Below are 20,509 nucleotides of genomic sequence, written 5' to 3'. Positions count from 1 at the left end.
AAGTGTAGTCTGTAGTCCACAGTTGAAGGTAGAGTAGCCCCAATGTTTATTGATTTAATTTGTAGACCATATGGATATTTTTCTCATCTAATGAATTTAATAATGTTTGTTTTATGGTATATATTATTTTAGAATTATTATTTGAATTTTTATAATTCTCTAAATATTTTATGTATCAAATTTGGATTTATAAATACAGAGATATTGATTTTAGATTGATTTAAATATTCAAATTTAATTTTATGGATTTCTAAAAATCATATAATTAATTTTAATAATTTTTATATTGCATGGAAGGCCTAATACTTTATTGAAATTTAAAATATTTAAAATTACATGGGGCCCATTGTACACATGGGCCCACCATGGTTTAGTTGGTGGGGCCCATGACATCCCCTCATGGGTGGGCCCATGACATCCCCTCATGGGTGGCACGCCCCACCCTTTTGAAAGCTTATTAAATCCCATTGTTTTATGATAAAGCAACTTTTGATATGAAGGGTACGTTGCTATGTGTTTTGAAAAGAAATTAGTTTGAAGAAGCTTTGAATAGATTTTTGGAAAGTATGAGAAGGCTTGTGCATTATTTTGGAATACACAATATTATATTTGAAATTATTTTATTTAATTGCTATCGATGCGAAAATGGTTTAAAAAAAGGGGATAAGGGTTCTAACATTTTTCAAATGTTGATGGCCCATCTATGAAATTGAGAGCTCATATCCCTCTCCACACAAGTCACCCAAAATCAATAGTTCACATTCAATTTCACAAAAAGAGACAAGTCATGAAAAACTTTAAGAAATCATAATCATATTTTTATTCTATAAATAGAGGACCTCTACCCATGAAATCTCTACACCAAAATTTCTCTTATCTCTCTATCTAAATATTTCTCTCCCTTGGTAGCAATAGGAAGCAAGCCCCAAACCCTGGAGCTCTCTCTCTCTCTCTCTCTCTCTCTCTCTCTCTCTCTCTCTCTCTCTCTCTCTAGGCTATTCTAAGGGGCACTCCCCACCTACTAGAGTTCTCTCTCTTTCTCTCTCATCTTGTTTTAAACCTAAGATTGGGTAGTATTAAGAAGATGATATCCTAGACTAGGTTTTGAGACTTTGAACTTAAAGTCTAAAGTCTCGTAATCAAGAGGAGTTCATAGTTCTATTGAAGGGCTTGGCCTAAATTCGCTTCCCCAGTTAAGATTGAGGGTTGATTATTGATCCCGTGCCATCGGATGGTGGTGACTCAGCGTGAGGTGTAATAAGTCAGGTTGAGGTAATCTTCGACATATCTTTTGTTTCTTGTATATTTAATTATATTATCTTTATATTCCCAAACATATGAAGTAGTGGTTGTTTTCTTTGTTAAAGAAAATTGGTTTAGTAGCATCAATGTTTTAAGATGTTGATTTTATTTTTCTTTGAAGCACGAGTTATTATAATAAGACTATTTGTAAGTGATATTTGCCAAAGTAAAAGGGGTGAAAAATAAGAAAATAAAAATATATATTCCCCAACAAGATCACATTGGTATTTCTTTCATTGTTTACAAATAGGTCATTTATCTTTTGTACATAGAAGTCGAAGTCATTATTTTCTTTTAAATTTCAAAATAAGTGGTTGTAAGAGTGTCATTGAAAATACAAATTTCCCAAAACAAAATTATCAGACTTCGTAACTCACCCCAAACCATCTAATTTGACTTCTAATTAGGAAAGGGGCTAGATCGTGGTAGTGACACCCCCATACATACTTCTTACGTTGTGGTTTTCAATCTCACTAAACCACCTATTGATACCTTCAAAAAGCCAATTCTTAATCTATTTGAAAAAAATAGGTACGATTTGACTTCCCCATTGAATTATCCAAAAAAAAGAGAGGGTAAATGACCTCTCAGTATACTTTTCCTTAAAATATATGAATAAATAAAAATCTCTAGTTTAGATTATGAATGACCGAACCGATGACAGTTGGCAAATAATAATAAAAAATGACAAAATAAGGATTTTAGGACATGTTTGGTACGCGCAAAAATAGCTCTATAAAAATATTTGACATGAAAAACTCCCTCATATGATTAGGTGTAGGAGTTTTTATACATCAATTGGCTGCTAATAAAAAGCTCACACACTTAATCACATGTGGGAGTTTTTTTTTCATGTAAATATATTTTCACACAAATATTTTCACGTATACCAAAATGTGCCTTGACACTGATTTCTCCATGAGTTTGTATTGTTAACAGTCCTGGGACCGACCAAAATAAACATATAATTCTGTCAACCCATCATAACCTTTTGTTTCTTAATTGACGGCGTGGATCACCTCTCTCCCATAAACAAGGCAAAATCGGAAGGGAAAGAAAATGCAGCAAATAAACAGCTTCGAGTTCAAACTTTAGAAAGGTGGCTCCCACCATACTTCGAACTTTTGAAAGCTGCTATGTTTATTGAACTAAGGCAAGCTTGCAAACATCCACGAAAAATTTTTTTGCCCCTTTCTTATAGAGTATGGTAGGGGTGACAACGGGTCGGGTCCGGCTGGACCCAGCTTGAACCCCAATAGTATTCGAGTCCAAAATTTGGATCCTAACTTAGACCCATTGGGTTTGGTCAGATCTATTGCTACCCTATGATTGTGAGTTTATTTACTATTATTTTTTTTGCTTTTTCTTTTTACCATCATATACCCTACGACTATGAGTTTCTTTTTTTTTTTCAATAATACTGTAAATGTTGCCAATATTGTGACAATGTGAACATCTAACGCGCGTCTAAAGACACATGATTGCCATTCTATACCCTATGATTATAAGTACGGGTCGGGTACGGCTGGATACGAACCCAGACCCAATAGTACTCGGGTCCAAAATTTTGATCTATATCCTGACCCGAAGTCGGGTATACCCGTCAAGTCACAACCATTGGCTTTTATCTGGTTAGGGTCTGGAGCCTCATTGTGAATAGATATTGATCGTGGTTTTCATCAATCAATCAATGGTGTGATTTATATACAAAAGAAGGCACATGAATGCAATGTACAAATAGCAATCGCTACAATTGCAAGATAAAATTTCTATACAGTTTTACTATACAATTGTGCCATGTGCTTATGCTGGTTGCCATATGTGTTCACAATTATGAGCCCACCTCCTTCGAATATGTCTCTGGAACTCAAATGTAGTTATATGTGACAGGCATGAAGCAATTTTCCTTAATGGGCTTCCACCTGCATGTAATTACTTTTCCTTAATAGGCTTCCCATGGATACCATTTAAATCAAATTTTTAGTAATTGCCAATTCATTAGTTGTTGACAATTGGAAAAAGTTTATATAAGTGAGCAGCGAGTGTTTGCAAACTCGGGAAGTCCAACTGGGAACCGGCTGGTCAGACCAGAACCGGGCACTTGCCGATCTAGTTTTGGTGGTTTGAAATATAAATAAATAAATAAATAAATAAATAAAATATATATATATATATATATATATATAATCTCAAAAAATAAAGGATTTGTTCATAATGTGTTTTTTAATATTATTTATTTTAAAAAATATTGGAAAGTATTTTTGTAATGAATATTTTTTTGGACCCGATTTCTCTGCGGCCAAACCCGATTAATAAATCTATTTCTGAGATGGATTTTAATACTTAATTTTTAAGGACATATAATCTCCAACATGGAGATCATGAATGTGAAAAAATAAATAAATTTTAACAAATGAAAATAATATTTCTAGTTGGAATATTTGGACAGTTACTTTCCATTGTTTTTAGATGGAACACCTACGTGCATCCATCTTTAAAATGGATGCTTTACACTTTTTGGATTACATATGTAGAAATACGGTCCAGCCCCCATGAAACAAATTTTCCATTTTTTAAATTTTTTTCAAAAATACCTCTAAACACAAATTGGTTTTTTAAAATCCATTTTTTCCACTACTTTTGAACTTCATTTGGTTGTATTTTGTTTAATCATGCCTTAAATATTCATTTTATATTTTTTCAAATTTTTGTATTTTTTTTAAATGCTTTTTGGACCACCTAGGAACTGGCCGGTTAGGCCAGTTTACTGATTACTCGGAACCAGCTCTTGGCCGGTTTTCGATGCTGGTCCGATTTTTTAGACACCGGTGGCAACCTTAAAATGTAGAACTAAAGTGCACCTAAAAATCCATGGCAAATACTGTTTTGAAGTTGGAAAACCCTCTAATTGATCATCTCGACATCAAGATGTATGAATATAAAAAAAATAAAAAAAATTCCAATCTCCAATATAGTACATTTTGCAACATATTATTTAGACCATCCATTTTCAATATTTTCGTGTGTTTATAAATGCAGTTGGTCATTTTTAAAGTCCTAAATTTAGTAATCACTAATCAAAATATATTCAGGCCATTCTTAAAATTGACACCAAAATTACATCTCCCAATAAAATTTACTGATGCACCTTTGATTGTTTTAGGTTGCACCCTTGTGAAAACCACGCCCTTGAAATTAACATTGCCACGAGAACAAATTGTCTACTAATATATTTGAAATTTCACTCTTCTTTGTGAATCCCCAAAAAAGGAATAACACAAAATCACGTATTAAAAAAGATGAAAGAAAAACACAAATAATATACATTAATCAGCAAATTAAGGCAATAGAGTAAAATAAACTTGCATAAAAGTTTTCAGTGTGCTTCTTCAACCTGAGCTCTGATGCCACCGTATTAAATAAAAATAGAATCACTCTGATATTTGTAAGTGTTGAGGTAATAATCTAAAGGGAGTTTATTTTCTTAACATATAGGGTAATTACAGAGCAAATATTTCATATTGTATCAAACTTTTTGGAGAATTTCTTCAGATTATAGGATTGGCCATGGATGCCCCTGTTTTGTCTCTCTTAGGTCCAGGGTTTCTGTCTAAGTTTCACCTCGGAGGTGCACATAACTTAGGATTTTGGGCAGAAAAGATGATATGATGGGCCATAGATGAGAGTTTCTCTCTCTAATTTTAGTCTCTCTCTCTAAGCTTCATCTACTGGACACTAGATGCTCTCTCTCTCTAAATTTTATCTAGAGGAGAGAGGGGCGGGATCCCACAGGGAAGTAAGAGACTGGAATTGCTGGTTCGTTTCTCTTTCTAGACTTGGATTTCTTGGGGCTGGAGTCACTGAATTCCTTGTTTGCTTTCTCTGAGCTTGATTTGCGCTGATTTTTAGGCTTGCGAGAACATTTAGGCTTGCGAGAACAATCCTCTTCTTCTCCCTTCGAAGAAACCCTAGCAGAAGAAGACGAGGCACAAAAGCATCTGATCTTAAAAGGTAGGGAGAAGGCCATGCTTTCTCTGCTTTCTTCTCTGTAGCTCTGATGGCATTTGAAGTGTAACGACATGCCTTTATATAGAGGAGTTACAAGTGTGGAGAGAGAGAGAGGGTGGGACACAGACTTGGTTTTAAGAGAGAGAAAATGCATCAGCCACGGTAAAAAGGACGTTAGCCATCATTTTTGTCACGTAGAGAGAGAACGAAAGAGGGAAAACACCAACCAACCAACCAAGTATGAGGGCGGGCTGCGCCGGCTTGGGCCCAGGTCGGGTCATTGTCTTGTAGGGCTGGCACAGGACCGGGCCAAAATCAAATGAAGGGAAACTAAAAGAAACAACAAGAAAAACGTGGTTAGGCCGAGATGGGACTGGCCCTAACCTAAGCATAGTGTCCCAGTTTGCATTGCAGGGGTGGCAATTGATCCGATTAGATTTGTGACTTGACGAGTAAACTTGATCTGTCTGGGACAGATCCAAATTTTGGACCTGAATACTAATCGGGTCTAGATCCAGTCGGATGGCAAACATGTGTCCAGGTGCACGCTAGGTGTTCATATTGAACATTTATAATATTATTGGTAAAAAAAAAAAAGGAAGGTCATAATCATAGGGTATATATATGATGTAAAAAAAAACAAAAAAAACTCTCATAGTAGTTATAGGGTGGCAATGGATCCGACCTGACTCGGGACCCAATAGGTAGACCCAGACCCAATGGATTCAGGTATGGGTTCAAATTTTGAACTCGAATAGTATTTGAATCCAGCTAGACCTGACATGCCACCACTAACCGTTTATAGCCGACGCCCTAATTTTTAGAGGTGGAGAGTGGGCTTGGCCCGATCCATTGCCAGTCTTTTTACTATTGTGGCGGGGGTAGAGAGAGAAACCAGTAATGGAATTGGAAATGACAAGTATCGCAGGGAGGGGGAGAGGATTCATGCAGAGCATATGAGTGTGTGAGGTGGGGGAATGAAAGGGTCAAAGTCGTGAGGCTGCACAATTTTGAAATAATATCCTCGTGACCCTCCTGGAATTTGCCTTCATTTCTTCATCATCAAGAAAAGGAAAACTCGAGGAAAGGGTTAGTCATGGACCAGGGAAGGGTCCCGTAAAACTCGAATAAGGTCCACAAATGTCTCTTTCGATGCATCTCATGCAAGCGTCCCAAGTAAATCATAAAAGTTTATATAAGTGTGAGGCTCTAAACAATTAAATTAGGGCATATCTCAAAAATTTTATTAGAAAAAATTGTTTGATGCTCAAATATCCTCAAATTGACTATCTCGACCTCAAGATGTATGGACAAGAGAAAAAAATGGATTTCAAGTTTTGAAAATAATACATATTATAATGCAATTTTTGAAAAAATTTTAAGTTTTTAAAGATCTGCTAAATCTATACTATTTTGAAATTTTAAAATTTATAATTAGAAATAAAAATATAATTTAAAGTTATCAAAAAGATGTCCAACATTGAAAACCACATATTTCAACATGATTTAAATGTGTGCTTTACTTTGATTGTTCAGATCCTAGACCTTTAGCTTATTACTTTTCCAATTTTACCTAAAACTTTTGCGTAAAATATCTATGTAGAATCTAAAGGAAAATATTTTTTTTTGTATTCTATTATTTTGTTTTTTAATTTTTTGGAATATCTCATATTCTTTTTTATGCTTTAGACGAAACTGATATAATTATTACGTTTAAAATAATTAAGAGATATATCCATTTTATTTTAAATTTTTTAAAATTCCCATTTATTTTAGGATACGGTTTTTATGAGTCCATGTAGAAATGAGTCGACTTTTAAAAATATGTTTTTGAGATGGATTTTCAGATCCAAATTTGAAGGACATGTAATCTCTAACATGGAGATCATGACTATAAATAAATAAATTTTAAGAAATAACAAAAATGATTTTATGAAGTAAACTTATGGACTGTTAGTTTCAATCTCACCATAACACACTTGTTAAAAATATATTTAATTTTAGGCATCATAATTTTACTTGTTCATGATTTATCGTCTGACTAATAATGCATTCTTCAATATTCATCTATACAATTTTGAAAGAGCCCGGGCTTAATTGGTTACCACGGCTTTGACGATTTGCAATGCTACATCCAAGGTTCAATTCTTATAAAGGGTAGGGGCCTCTCCCTAGCAACTCAAACCAAAACAAAAAAACAGAAAAAGAAAAGAAAAGAAGAGGTTGTATGACGTTTGTTTGGCCAATTATCTGATCTAACCACATTAGCTCATCATCTAGCAGCTGGAAAAGGTAATGCGGGCAGCCCGCATATTGTAGAAATGTAGGTTTGGCAATAAATAGTTTCTTAAATATAATTTGATTCTAATTTTTAGATAATATATAATCTTTAACATGGAGATCATGAATATAAAAAAAAATAAAAAAAAATTAGAAATTAGAAATAATAATTATATTAAAAAAACACCTAGACTGTAAGTTATAATTATTTTTAAATGGACCACCCAGCATCCTTTATGTATATAGAAATGTGGATCAGTCCACATAAAACAAAACAAACAAGAGTATATATTCTACAGTGAATGCCCTACAAGCTATTAAAGCAACTTTTAGTTGCAACCATCAGTATTATGATTTTCTGGAAATTTACCTTATCTTTTTTTTATTTTGGTATTGTGTATAATGAGACTTTTTTTTTTTTTTTACAACGTCACAATTGCTATTAGCCATTAGATGGTTTGGAGTGTATTTGAGGTTTGAGAATTTTTTTATTTGGATTTTGACTCTAATCAATGGCACACTCACAATGATCCGATTTAAAATTTGACGGATACGAATGACTGTAGTTCCCTATATTAAAAATAAATAGTATCGTCTTATACATACTTTACCTTTCTCTCTCTCTTCTATTTTCTTTTTCTTTTTTTTCTACTATTATCGAGTCCCTGCCGTCACATTCAATTTTAAACCATAACAGTAATATGGAAGTGGTTAGCAAGGCTAGGCTTTATGATAAAATTAAAAAACAAAGGCTCACCTTGCAGTTTCGGCGTTCGAAATCTTGATGGCTTGGAAAATTAATTCGATTATGAAATTTGCAGCTTCAAGTTTGGTGTGATCAGATAATCTTAAAACACCTAAAAATGAATAATCTAGATAATATGCTACAAGTTAAACTGTTATTAGAACTTGAAATCTATTTTTTTGAGATAGAAATGAGCCATTCGGCTTTTTTCAAGTGCTCTAATAGCAATTTTTGGCAAACTTTAAAGCCACGACACTAGGATAAGCTTTTTTTTTGTAGATAATAATGATACTGCCCAAAGGCTAAATTGCTAAAACCCTACTAATAATCAAAGAAAGAGCAGGAATGGGGCTTTGGGCAGGTGATTAGGGGGCGGATGCCTCAATATAACGTTCCACCCACCTGCTATTCCCACTACTAACATGTCAAAAATAAAAAGAAAAAGGTTATATACGGTGAGGCCCTAAATAATCAAATTACGGCATATCTCAAAAATTCATTAGAAGAGGTTGCTTCAATACTTAAAAATCTTCAAATCGATCGTCTTGATCCCAAGATGTATGAACAGGAGAAAAAAAAATGGATTTCAAGTCTTGAAAATAGTGCATCTTATAATGTATTTTCTAAAACGAAAAGTTTATATACAGCCGAGGCTCTAAACAATCAAATTTGAGCCTAACTCAAAACTTTCACTAGAAGAGGTTGTTTTGATGCCCAAATGTCTTTAAATTGATCATCTCGACATCAAGATGCATGGACATGAAAAAAAATAGATTGCAAGTTTTAGAAGTAGTGTATTTTATAATGCATTTTTGGATAGTCAATTTTTAAGATTTTCAAGGTTTATAGATATATCGATCTACATTATTTTTGAAGCTTTAAACTTTATAAATAACTATGAAAATATATTTTAAAGCTATCACAAAGATTTTCAATATTAAAACCACATTTCTTGATACTATTTGAAGGTAAGTTCTAATTTGATTGTTTAGAGCCTAAGCTCTATACAAACCGCACCTTTTTTAAATCGTAAAATTTCAAGATTTTCAAGTATTTATAAATCTATTTAATCTACATTATTTTTTAAGTTTTAAATTTTATAATTAGATATAAAAATAAAATTTCAAGTTATTATAAATTTCTTTTATATAAAAATAATATATTTTGATCCTATTTGAAGGAGTCCTTATTGTTTATACCAATCACATCCAAAATGAATAAAAAATAAAATCAATAAACATTAACAAAAGAAAAAAACGATTTGGTAAGTCCCACCAAACAGCTGACATAGTACTCTCTCTCTTTTTCTTTTTTTTTCCTGAAAAAGTGATTGTCATTATTATTTTTAGAGTTTGGTCTACATGAAAGGAAGATAAGCGTGGATCACAAGGAACCCTACATATGTCCAAACTTAATAGTATAAGAAGCGGAATCCATGCCAACAACACCACGTGTCCTCTTACCAGATATATTTTGTTGTTCCTAAACGAGTCATACCAGTTATCAAAAGGAAACCCATCATGAAAGATATTCTTTCAATGATAAAAAATTGAGAGTGAATAGAATATATTGGTTTTAAATTCAATATGGTTTTTGTGATTACGGTAATAGTTATTAAGATAGCCAACCTAATTAGTTGGAAAAAAGGTTTGACGATGATAGTCATAGATATTCGGATCAAGCATATTTGTTTTTTTTAATTATTATTTATTATTATTATTTTTTTAATAGTTCTATTGAATTTTATTCATCTTTTTTTTTTTTTTTTAACAATTATAATGAATTTCATTCATCATCATTATAATTTTTTTTAAATTAATTGAGGTCGACCATACAAATCTTGATCCGCCTTTTTACTCTATTAAAGATCATACTTTTAGTGAGACTATAAATCCTCATATCGTTTTGACCTATTTCCAACCACGTTCTTTTGAGTATGCTCCTTGTCTTTTTAAGTCCTTCCATTTGAATTAGCCCGCACCTCCTAACAGGTACTTGGTCGGCACTACACATAATCGGGCCACCTAAGTCTACTCTCCCTGATCTTATCGCCTATTGAAATCATGCCTAAATTACCTGAAATGGATTCATTTTGAATTCTATCTCTTCTTATCATGCCACTCATCCATCTCCACCATGTCTATTCTATGGATATATTGTTTTTTGTTTCAACGAATTTCGTTTGATTCGACAAAGCGACTTTGCCAGCCATTTAGGAGAAAAACAGATTGATTACCGGATCAAATCAACGTCATGCATCGAATGAAAGCTGACTAGCATAATGGCGTTGTTCTAGTCGTCTCCCTCTATAGTCCTCTCTCTTCCCTCTGTCGTTATTATTTCCCTATGCTTGTGACAACGAAGATGGAGAGATGATGGCATCTTAAAATACCAATTTACTTGAGGTTTACTCTCAAAACTACTAATCAATTTAATAAGATTATTTAGAGGGTGGAGGGAAGTGGCTATCAAACTTTTTAAAATATCAATTGCCGTTGCAATAGTGTTTTTGATTTATTCGTCTGTCAATATTCACAATTGCTGCAAGATCCATCAAAGGTGTATGCAAACCCGGAAAGGAGAGATGACAAGGTTTGGGAGTTCACAGCAGATGGTAAGTTCTCAGTTAAATCTGTCTATCTCTATTTATTACATGATATGTTTAAATGGTTGTAGACGCAATTTGCTTTAAATTTGAAAGTGGCTGGTTCCCCATAAAGTGCAAGCTTTCTTATGGATTTTGGTAATGGGGAAAACATTGACTCTGGACTTGCCAAGGAAAGGACTTACAATTGTCAATATCTGCATGTTGCGTAAAAAAGATGCGGAATCATGTGATCATTTGTTTGTCCATTGTGACTTCATTGTAGCTTAAGGTCTACGGCTTTGTGAAAGTTGGGCATTAGCTTAAATCTCCAAAGGCCAGTTTCTAATTTAATTGACCATACGAATGTGCCGGGTTTTTTGAAGGTGGGTAACACAGTTTGGAAAGGTTTTAGAGCAGCTTTATTATGGGAGAAGTTGGAGATGAATAGGAGGGGTTTTGATGGTCAGGTCACTTATTTGAAGAAACTAAGACATAGAGAGCAGCTTATCATGGGAGATGTGGAAGGAGAGGGGTTTTGATGGTCAGGTCACATATTTGGAGATATTAAAACATAAATTTATGTAATCTATGCTAAGTTTTGTTGGGGTATCTCTAGATATGACATTTTGTTCAACACTCGAGAGGTAGTTGAACATGGCGTGTTCAACACTCGAGAGGTAGTTGAACAAGGCGTGTTCAACACTCGAGAGGTAGTTAAGATGGCGCATTGTAAGTGTAGACCATTGAGTGTTTCGACTCCACCATCTATAAGCCTAATTAAATTGAACTTTGATCGGTAGTTCTTTAAGCAATCCAGGTCCAACTGAGTTTGGCAGTGTTGACAAGAATCATTGGGGTAATATTTTCGTGGCTTTATCCGGTCCTTGTGGTCAAGCTACAGCTAAATAAGCAGAAATGTTGGTAGTCAATGTTCGCAGTTCTAAGAGGATTGAGAGTTGTACAAGAGACAACTGAGAGTGCATGTAAGAGCAATGGCAATTCTAAGAGGTACAAGAGAGACACTTGGGAGTGCATGCAATCGCAATGTTGGTTCAATACAAGAGAGACAATTGGGAGTGCATGCAATCACAATGGTGGTTCAATTCAAGAGAGACAATTGGGAGCGCATGTAATAACAGGGAGGTTCCATGAATACAAATACAATATAGAGTGGTGTAAGAGGGAACAGAAGGTGCCTTGATGTCTAGTGATTTGGTATGAGATATTGGACATTCATGAGAAGTTTGAAGTCATGTTTTTGCATGCTTACAGGGAGACCAATGATATCACGGATGAATTGCCTTGAAAGGAGTTTCTAGGCAAGATTTCCTAATTAGACTTTCTTGAGTTCTTTGTTGAAATGATATTGTACTCTGATTTATAAATAAATAACCAATGCTCATCAAGTAAAAGACGGACTGTATCTGTCATACAACAGATTTTACTGGGTCCGCCAGATTTTCGTTACTTGGGTTTTCTGGAGGCCAGTATGGAAAGACCACCTATTTAGACGTGAGTCCCATTATAGTTCAAGACTGCTCTAGCCATTCATTAATAGATCTATCTCCCTGCTGCCCCGCTTGATGCCAACATTTCTTCCCCCACTACTCCAAAAAGATGATTTTTTTCACCTATCTCTGGATTAATTGTTGTCAATTCAACAAAGTTATGGGTGCATCCAAACTAATCGTTATTCAACTGGAAAAACTACTTCAAAATGACCCTGCAAAATTTACAAATAAAACAAACCCAAAAGGCCGCTGACTACAAGTGCACTCGCCCACTTTCTGATTTTAGAGGAGACCACCTGACCTCTTCTATCCACCTTGGGTGAAAGCAAAATGATGACCTGCTCCAGCACATCAAAAAATGGACAACCTAAACTTAGCCATCTGATCAGATGGAAATAAATATATCCTTTGTATAAAATCCATGGACTTTTCTCCTTTGCGAATGAGGATCATCTTTGTGCCTTCCTTTGAGTGGTACTAAATATACCCCATGCACCTTGCTGAGTCCCGCTATTCTCCCTCTTGATCTCTGGTGTCAAGTCCGAAGCTTGGGTGGGTTTCTTCAAAGCTTCAGTCGAATTGCTTGGGCTCACTGGTTTCTCCTTTTCTTCAGACAGCGCCCTAGGGTTGTTTGTGGTCGCTGAGCTTTTTGGAGAACTAAAGATACCAAAGCTCGACTTTACTGTATTGGTCGGTGTATCCTGAACTGACTTTCCTTGTTTTGAATTAGTTGGAGTGCTCTTCTGAGCTTGCTCGGCTTGAGGACGATCTATATTCTTGATACGAAAGCTTTGACAAGGCATTGATGGGATATTGGGGGTGCCTGGTATTATCATCTTCTGAATAACTGAACTGATTCTCTCACCTGGTATTATCTTCTTCTCAATAACTGGACTGATTCTCTCACTCGGTCTTCTCTCAGCTCGTCTTATTTCTTGAGCTATCCTCATTTGTTCTTCCTCTCTCCTTTCAACTGATTTCACATTTTGAGCTATCTCCTTTGCCCCTCTCTCTCTCAATTGATCCATATCCACAAATGAAGACTTTGGTTGGAAGGAAATGTCTACAAGTGTGTTATCTGGGACTTCTTTGCAAGACTTGATGGAAGGCATACCTGTTGATGTATCAGTACTCCTTGAGGTGGTAAGAAACTCCCCAAAATCATGAAAGAGATTATCAGGTTTTCCTTCTTGTTCAAGGTGAGAATCAACACCAAACTTATCAATGTCGAAAACTTCGGGTTCCTCAGGTGTGCCAAAAATCGACCAACTTGCATCATCAGCAGCCTCCGAGTCCTCAAACGGTTCAAGTTCTGAGCTTTCAGCTTCTGAATCAGAAACAGTAGGTTCTGAAGCTTCTTCCATGATAAGAGGAATGGGACTAGAGTTTATGAGACCATCGATTTCAGGCTGAGGTGAAGCAGATATTTGGGTTGGAGATTGTTTTGTTTCAACAATCTTAGAAGCCTTTTTTGCAGATTGCTTCTTTGATTGGCCAAACTTGATGTGCCTGACTATCATGTAAGCAATCCTTTTCTCCACACGTGGACCGCTTTCCACAACCGAAACATCTTCGATCTGAAGAGAAACATTAATTGCAGAGTTTCAACAATGGAAAACTACAGTTGTGACTTTATCAGAACTATGTTTGATGATAAACGATTCGGTTCGGATACCAAACCTCACCATTTAATTTAAGCAATGGAGATGATGGCATAGAACCTTTCTACTAAAAGGTAATAAAGTCGTATTGACAAGGACTTTTACACCAAAAATGAGAATTTGCGAGGAATTGAGATGGAACTTTTAATTACCATAGCCGCCAGGCGTGATAGGAGATCTCCCAAATCTTGATCTTCATTTCCCATGGCCGTACACTACATCACCAAACATACCCCTAGTTAATTTGCAAAGCGCTACACCATGAACAAGCATACCACACAACAAACTCTCATGAGATAAATGCTAACATGGATGCATACACGCATCCACACATATAAACAGAGGAAGCAAATTCAATTTTTTTGTAAGTAATCCACCTTGACCCTGCACTGTTGGTCAAAATCAGTCCTAAAATCAGTATTGCCAATCCCTGTTCTGGATGGTAGAGTAATTTTAAAGCAGCTGAAAGATAATTAAAGAAGTGAGGGACTGAATGTGTCCCTCGTCTCTCTCTCTCTCTCTCGATATATATATCGACACGGACACGCACACGCACATGCACACGCACGCACACAGACACACTAGTTGGAGCACATGCATTGCACATGGTTTATGATGATGTAAAGTGAAATGAGAGAGGTGATAAAATTGTAGTCGATGTTTTAGAAAATGCTAGGTGGCCCCTGGCGGGTGACCAGAACCTCATATGCCTTAAGGTGAAAATTTTTCAGATACATATATACATGTGCTGTCCAAGTGCACATATATGCAGATATTCGTGTCAATTTTCTATTTTTTTACATTTCTCCAACTCTCCAAACTCTATAGTGCAATACAATCATCATACACAGCTACTCACATAGACATAGTCACGTACATTCCAAGTCTTGAATAAGAATATAAGACTAAAAATAATTCTAATAAGGGAGGGTAAGTTTTTGGATGCTTCTTCAAACCCTACAATTTTTTTCGATTCAAAAAATTTTGCAAATATCAATAGATTTGGGGTGTTTTTAGGACCTTTTTTTCACTTTGGGGAGTTTAAAATACCCCCAAAGCACCCCTTTCACTATATTTCATGGTCAAAAAGACCCAATTTGCCCTCACGGGCCATTTTTTCTTATTCTACTTTTTTTTTTTTTTCCATAAAAAGGGAGGCCCTGGGTGCCCACCCAAGATTGGGCACTAGGTGCCCGCCTAGGCCGCCTGGGTGGGTGCCTAGGAACTGGCACCTAGAGAGGGCCACCCAGGGCTAGCCATGCGGTCGAGTGCCCTTTGGATGCCTAGGCATTGGGCGGACCATTTTTTGAAACACTGATTGTAGTAATTGTGTGAGTTTTTTTATGTGGATTGGGTTTGTAAAAATTCAACTAGGAATGGAAAGGAAATATTAGTAAAAAAATTATTTTTAGGTCGGTGCATGTTTGTGATGTGCTTATAGTATTAGAGGTAGATATACACACACATCATTACTTAAACAGTTGTAATGAGTTATCTTACATGTTATATGATCTATATGGTCATCATAACCCCATGATAATGAGGTTATCAATGGTGATGGCTTCAATTAGTTGAATATCTTGTGAAAACAATGCGGCTCAATTATTGTGCAACCCATATATCGCATGGCGATGAAGATGCTAGTGATTATGGCTGTGTGCCTCATTTACTATTTATTCTTCTATAATCTTGGTCATTGATGATTGGGCTAGACTTTCCAAATTATATAGAATCAATTTCCATCCTTTGATTCTCTTCAGATTTTCATCACTACACAGTTTGTAGTGAGACATTTTCCATAGCTCATAGGATCATCATAATGCCATGACCATGAGGTCAACAACCAGTAGAACCTATCTAGAGCTATTGAAGAAAGAAAAATCACACACTATATGTCCCTTGAAAAAATAATGCCCCTAAGATTGAATAGTGACTGTCCAATTTTTGGAAAGTCTCAATATAAGACAATAGAGAGAGAGACAGAGAGACAGAGAGAGAGTTATTGCCTATGAATTTGGATGTTTAGATTTTCCAACTCCTTTATAATTGCTAATCCTATATTTCTAATTCCATTATAATGCAAAGGTAAGTACCCCAATCCCACGTTATTATCATCTTAAACTCAGTAAGCCACATACTCTTATCTAGCTCCTTCATTAGGTATATCACCGGAATGCATGCGAAGTGTGGTAGTCTTAACTATGGTCTGATACATGTAAAACACATGGACAGATATCAGAAACTGTTATAAAAAAATGGGGAAAACTTTCACTCATAAGTAATGGTTTAAGAGTGCTGTTTCAAAACAAGAATATATTGTTCATTTCAATGAGTAAAATTTGTAATTTTCATCTGATTTTGAGCAAGTTTAATTAATATATGAAAATAATTAGAGATTACTCTAAAATAGCTGTAATTACCAATTTTCAAACAAAATAACAATTGTGGAGTTAATTAAAATCAAACTCTAGCTATCATTATATTGCGAACCACAAACAATAATTAAAACTCAAAAAAATAATATTTTAAATAACATATGAAAGTTAATTAGAAATAAATTCAAATAGCATTTAATGAATATTTAAAAAATGGAAAAACAAAAGGGTCCATCTAATATTTGGATCACCTCAATACACATAATAGAGAACGAGGTAAACTAAACCCCTATGATTTTTTTTTTTTTTTTTTGGGGGGGATGAGTCAGTGGGGAAAGGGCCCCTACCCTTGGTAGGAATTGAGCCTAAGACGTGCCTTTGCAAATTGTTAAGCACTAACCAATTAAGCCCGGATCTTTTCCTAAGTAAACCCCTATGATTATGGATGCTTAGATTGAAAATCCAATTTTTGGATAGTCTCAAGATGCATGATAGAGAGAGAGATACAATTATCCTCTATGATTTTGGATGTTTAGATTGAAGAGCTTATTTTTTAACACCTTCTAATGAGAAGGTACCTACCCTGAGTTCTCATTGTATCAAACCAAAACTTAGTGAAAATTGGTACGTTAAGTACCTTATGTGTCCTACCCTTAATTGTTGTTTAGTACACATATGGTAACTATCAAAGATAGATAGATATCAAAACTTGTTATAAGAAAAAAAATTAGGAAAAAATTTTCACTTGTAAACAATGGTTTGAATGATGTTATTAAAAAATGTAGTTCGCATAACTAAAATTAAATTCTTAGATCTGGGAAGTTAATGCTCATTTCAATTCTAACGAGTACATTTTCCAGTTTTTGTATGATTTTGACCTTGTTAATTAATATTTGAAAATGTAATTATTTAATTACAAATAATAGAAATATCAAGGTTTTTAAAAAAATATTAACTGTAAACTTCGTTAAATTGCAATTTTATTACTATTTGAGGTTTGCACGCTTTTCTTCTCTATGATATTTCTTTAGTTTCGTACTTTGATAAGTTAAAATATTAAGTGCTATATATCATGAAATACTTGTTCCTAAAGTACCGAAGCAGCAATTCTTTGATGACATGCAATTCCACAGCTAATCACCATCATATATATATATATATAATTCTACCATCACCAGTCCAAAGCTAGTCATGGCGATTCCAAAGCCCGAAGAAAGGAGGAGGGTTGTGCTGGGTTGGCAGCCAGTGTAAAAGTTTTGCTATATATATTTCATGAATCCCAATCCAGTGTTAAAATATGCTAACGAGTAAATTTTATAGTTTTTGTATGATTTTGAACTTGTCAATTAATATTTGAAAATGTAATTATTTAATTAGAAATAATAGAAATATCAAGTTTTAATAAAATATTAACTGTAAACTTCGTTGAATTGCAATTTTATTACTATTTGAGGTTTGCACGCTGTTCTTCTCTATGATATTTCTTTAGTTTCGTACTTTGATAAGTTAAAATATTAAGTGCTATATATCATGAAATACTCATTCCTAATGTACCGAAGCAATAGGCAATTCTTGGATGACATGCAATTCTGCAGCTAATCACCTTCATATATATATATATATGTATATATATATATAATTCTACCATCGCCAGTCCAAGCCCGAAGGAGGAGGGTTGTGCTGGGTTGGCAGCCAGCGTAAAAGTTTTGCCATATATATTTCATAAATCTCAATCCAGTGTTAAAATATGCTCATGCTAGGGTGTTCCTCATAAGGAATGTGCTGTACCTGCACCAACGTACAGTGAGAAATGAGTAAACGTTAGCGAGGGTGTTGTTTAGAAGCAACGTGTCATAATAATGCCCGATTGTGATGATAAGTACGCAAGGGTTCTTGCGCCATTTCAGAGGAGTGCAGGTAAAGAAACTGCTAAAAAAGAAAAAGATTCATCTAGCCACATGGAATGTAGGAAGTCTAATACGTAAGAGTATGGAGCTAGTGGATATAATTAGACGAATGAGAGTTAACATAATTTGCTTACAGGAAACCAAGTAGAAATGGGTAAAAGCTAAGGAAATTGATGGATATAATTTTGTTATATATGAAAGGATAATAATAAAAATGACGCAGGCAATAGTAGTAGACAAAGATTTAAATGATAAAGTAGCAGATGTTAGGAGAGCAAGTGATAGGCTTCTATGAATTAAACTTGTGTGAAGGGAAGAGATAAACTAATGTAATTAGTGCTAATATACCATAGGTAGGACTAGAGGATCGAATTAAAAAGATTCAATTCTAGGGGAACATGGATGGACTACTCCAAGAAAAAACAAATGAAAAAAGGAATTTCTTAAGAGGGGACTTAAATAGTCATGTAGGAAAAGATAGCGGAGAATTAAAAAGGGCACATAGAGGATGTGGATTTGAGGAAAGAAATGAGATGGGTGATGTTATTCTTGATTTTGCTATGGCTTCTGACCTAGTAATACCAAGCACCTATCTTAAAAAGCATGATGAATATTTAATAACTTACAAAAGTAGATCACATAAAAGTCAGATAGACTTCTTTCTATTTAAGAAGGCACATCGACCATCATGTAAATACTGTAAGGTTATCCCAAGAGAGAGTTTGACCATGCTAGATGAATGGAGAAAAAGTATTGTGGTACCTATTTACAAGAACAAAGGAGATATATAATTGTACGAACTATCAAATGATCAAACTTATTGAGCGACACTATGAAACTGTGGGAGAGAGTGATTGAGCAACAACTACGACATAAAATGAGTATATCCGAAAATCAGTTTGACTTTATGCTTGGGAGGTCAACAATTGAGGCTTAGGTAATTGATTGAGAAGTTTAGGGAGAAGATAAAAGACCTTCACATGGTTTTTATTGATTTAGAGAAAATATAGGATAGGGCACCTAGAGAGTTAATTTTGATGGGTGTCGGAAAAAAAAAATGAGTATCTAGAGAATATATTCACACGGTGAAAGATGAATGAGGGAGCGTTAACTAGTGGAGAGACAAGTGAGTTTTCAATGACATTAGGCCTATATCAAGGGTTAGAGTTAGGCCCATATCTCTTTGTTTTGGTTATGAATGAGTTAAATAGGCATCTACAAGATGAGGTACCAAGGTATAGGTTGTTTGCAGATGACAACTTTGATTGATAAAACTAGAGATAGGATCAACACAAAGTTGGAACTTTAGAGCGATGCTTTAGAATTTAAAGGTTTTAAAATTAATCGGATTAAAATAAAATATATAGAATATAAGTTTAGTAATCATATGAGTATAAATGAGGCCAAGAAGTACTTGAAAGAGATTATTTTTTTATATCTTGGGTGAACTACCCCTAGGCATCGTTTCCCCCCAAACTTGGGACCACTACCCCCCGAATCTTGACTCAATCTCTTCCATGCTAGCCCCCTATCTCTCCTACACCCCACACCGGGTTCAAATCACCAAGGTCAATACGCTCCATTTTACCTGGCCTCCCTCTCACCCTATCCAATATGCTACTCTCTCCTCTGCTCAGATTCATCAATTCCTAACCTATTTCCCCTCATCCCTTTCGTCCCCTCTCCTACCTCAATACCCTACCTTGGTTAACCCACAAGCGCTCTTCTCGCCCTACTCCCCATCCCTCACATTTTTGCAGCCCACTTCTCCTTCGATCCAGCCCTCTTTTGCCCAACCATCTTCCCACCCTTCCTCCAACCCGGGTCCCCTACCCCTATCCCTTTGCCTGGGGCCGTCTGTAAGCCCCTTCCTCCTCTACCAATTGAACTCTATCCCCTCAACAATACAAAGGTGCAGCCGGAACCGGTGGAAGATCCAACGGAGAGCCTAAGTCGGCCTAGCTCCCCCACCCTATCCCACGAGAAAACCAAGGAGCCAGACGAGGATAGAAACAACAGCATCGAAGCAAAAATGAAGGAGATGTACAAAATCATGGGTTTCCATCATGATGGCCCAGAAGGACCGGCTCACAAGTTCTTAACGGCAAATACGCAAAGCAGACTCAAGGTGAG

General features: G+C 35.3%; 1 protein-coding gene across 4 annotated transcripts in view; it reads right to left on the bottom strand.

Annotated features, from left to right (window-relative positions):
- Positions 1-12,273: 12,273 nt before the first annotated feature.
- Positions 12,274-20,509, bottom strand: part of LOC18443211 (translation initiation factor 3 (IF-3) family protein) — a 29,685-nt gene continuing 21,449 nt past the window's right edge. For 3 of the 4 annotated variants that reach the window (XM_011628348.3, XM_088857757.1, XM_088857755.1), the window contains 2 exons: positions 14,247-14,309; positions 12,274-14,010 (listed from right to left, as the gene is read on the bottom strand). In XM_011628348.3, the coding sequence (XP_011626650.1) occupies positions 12,883-14,010; positions 14,247-14,309 (1,191 nt within the window). In that variant the 3' untranslated portion in view covers positions 12,274-12,882. The remainder of the gene's footprint in view (positions 14,011-14,246; positions 14,310-20,509) is intronic. The other variant, XR_016049014.1, reaches the window with a different exon arrangement.

This window comes from Amborella trichopoda, chromosome 2, assembly GCF_054954075.1.
Source record: "Amborella trichopoda isolate Santa Cruz 75 chromosome 2, AtrichopodaSantaCruz75HAP2 v2.0, whole genome shotgun sequence".
Classification (NCBI taxonomy): Eukaryota; Viridiplantae; Streptophyta; class Magnoliopsida; order Amborellales; family Amborellaceae; genus Amborella; species Amborella trichopoda.
This window is presented reverse-complemented; position numbering and strand designations above follow the sequence as displayed.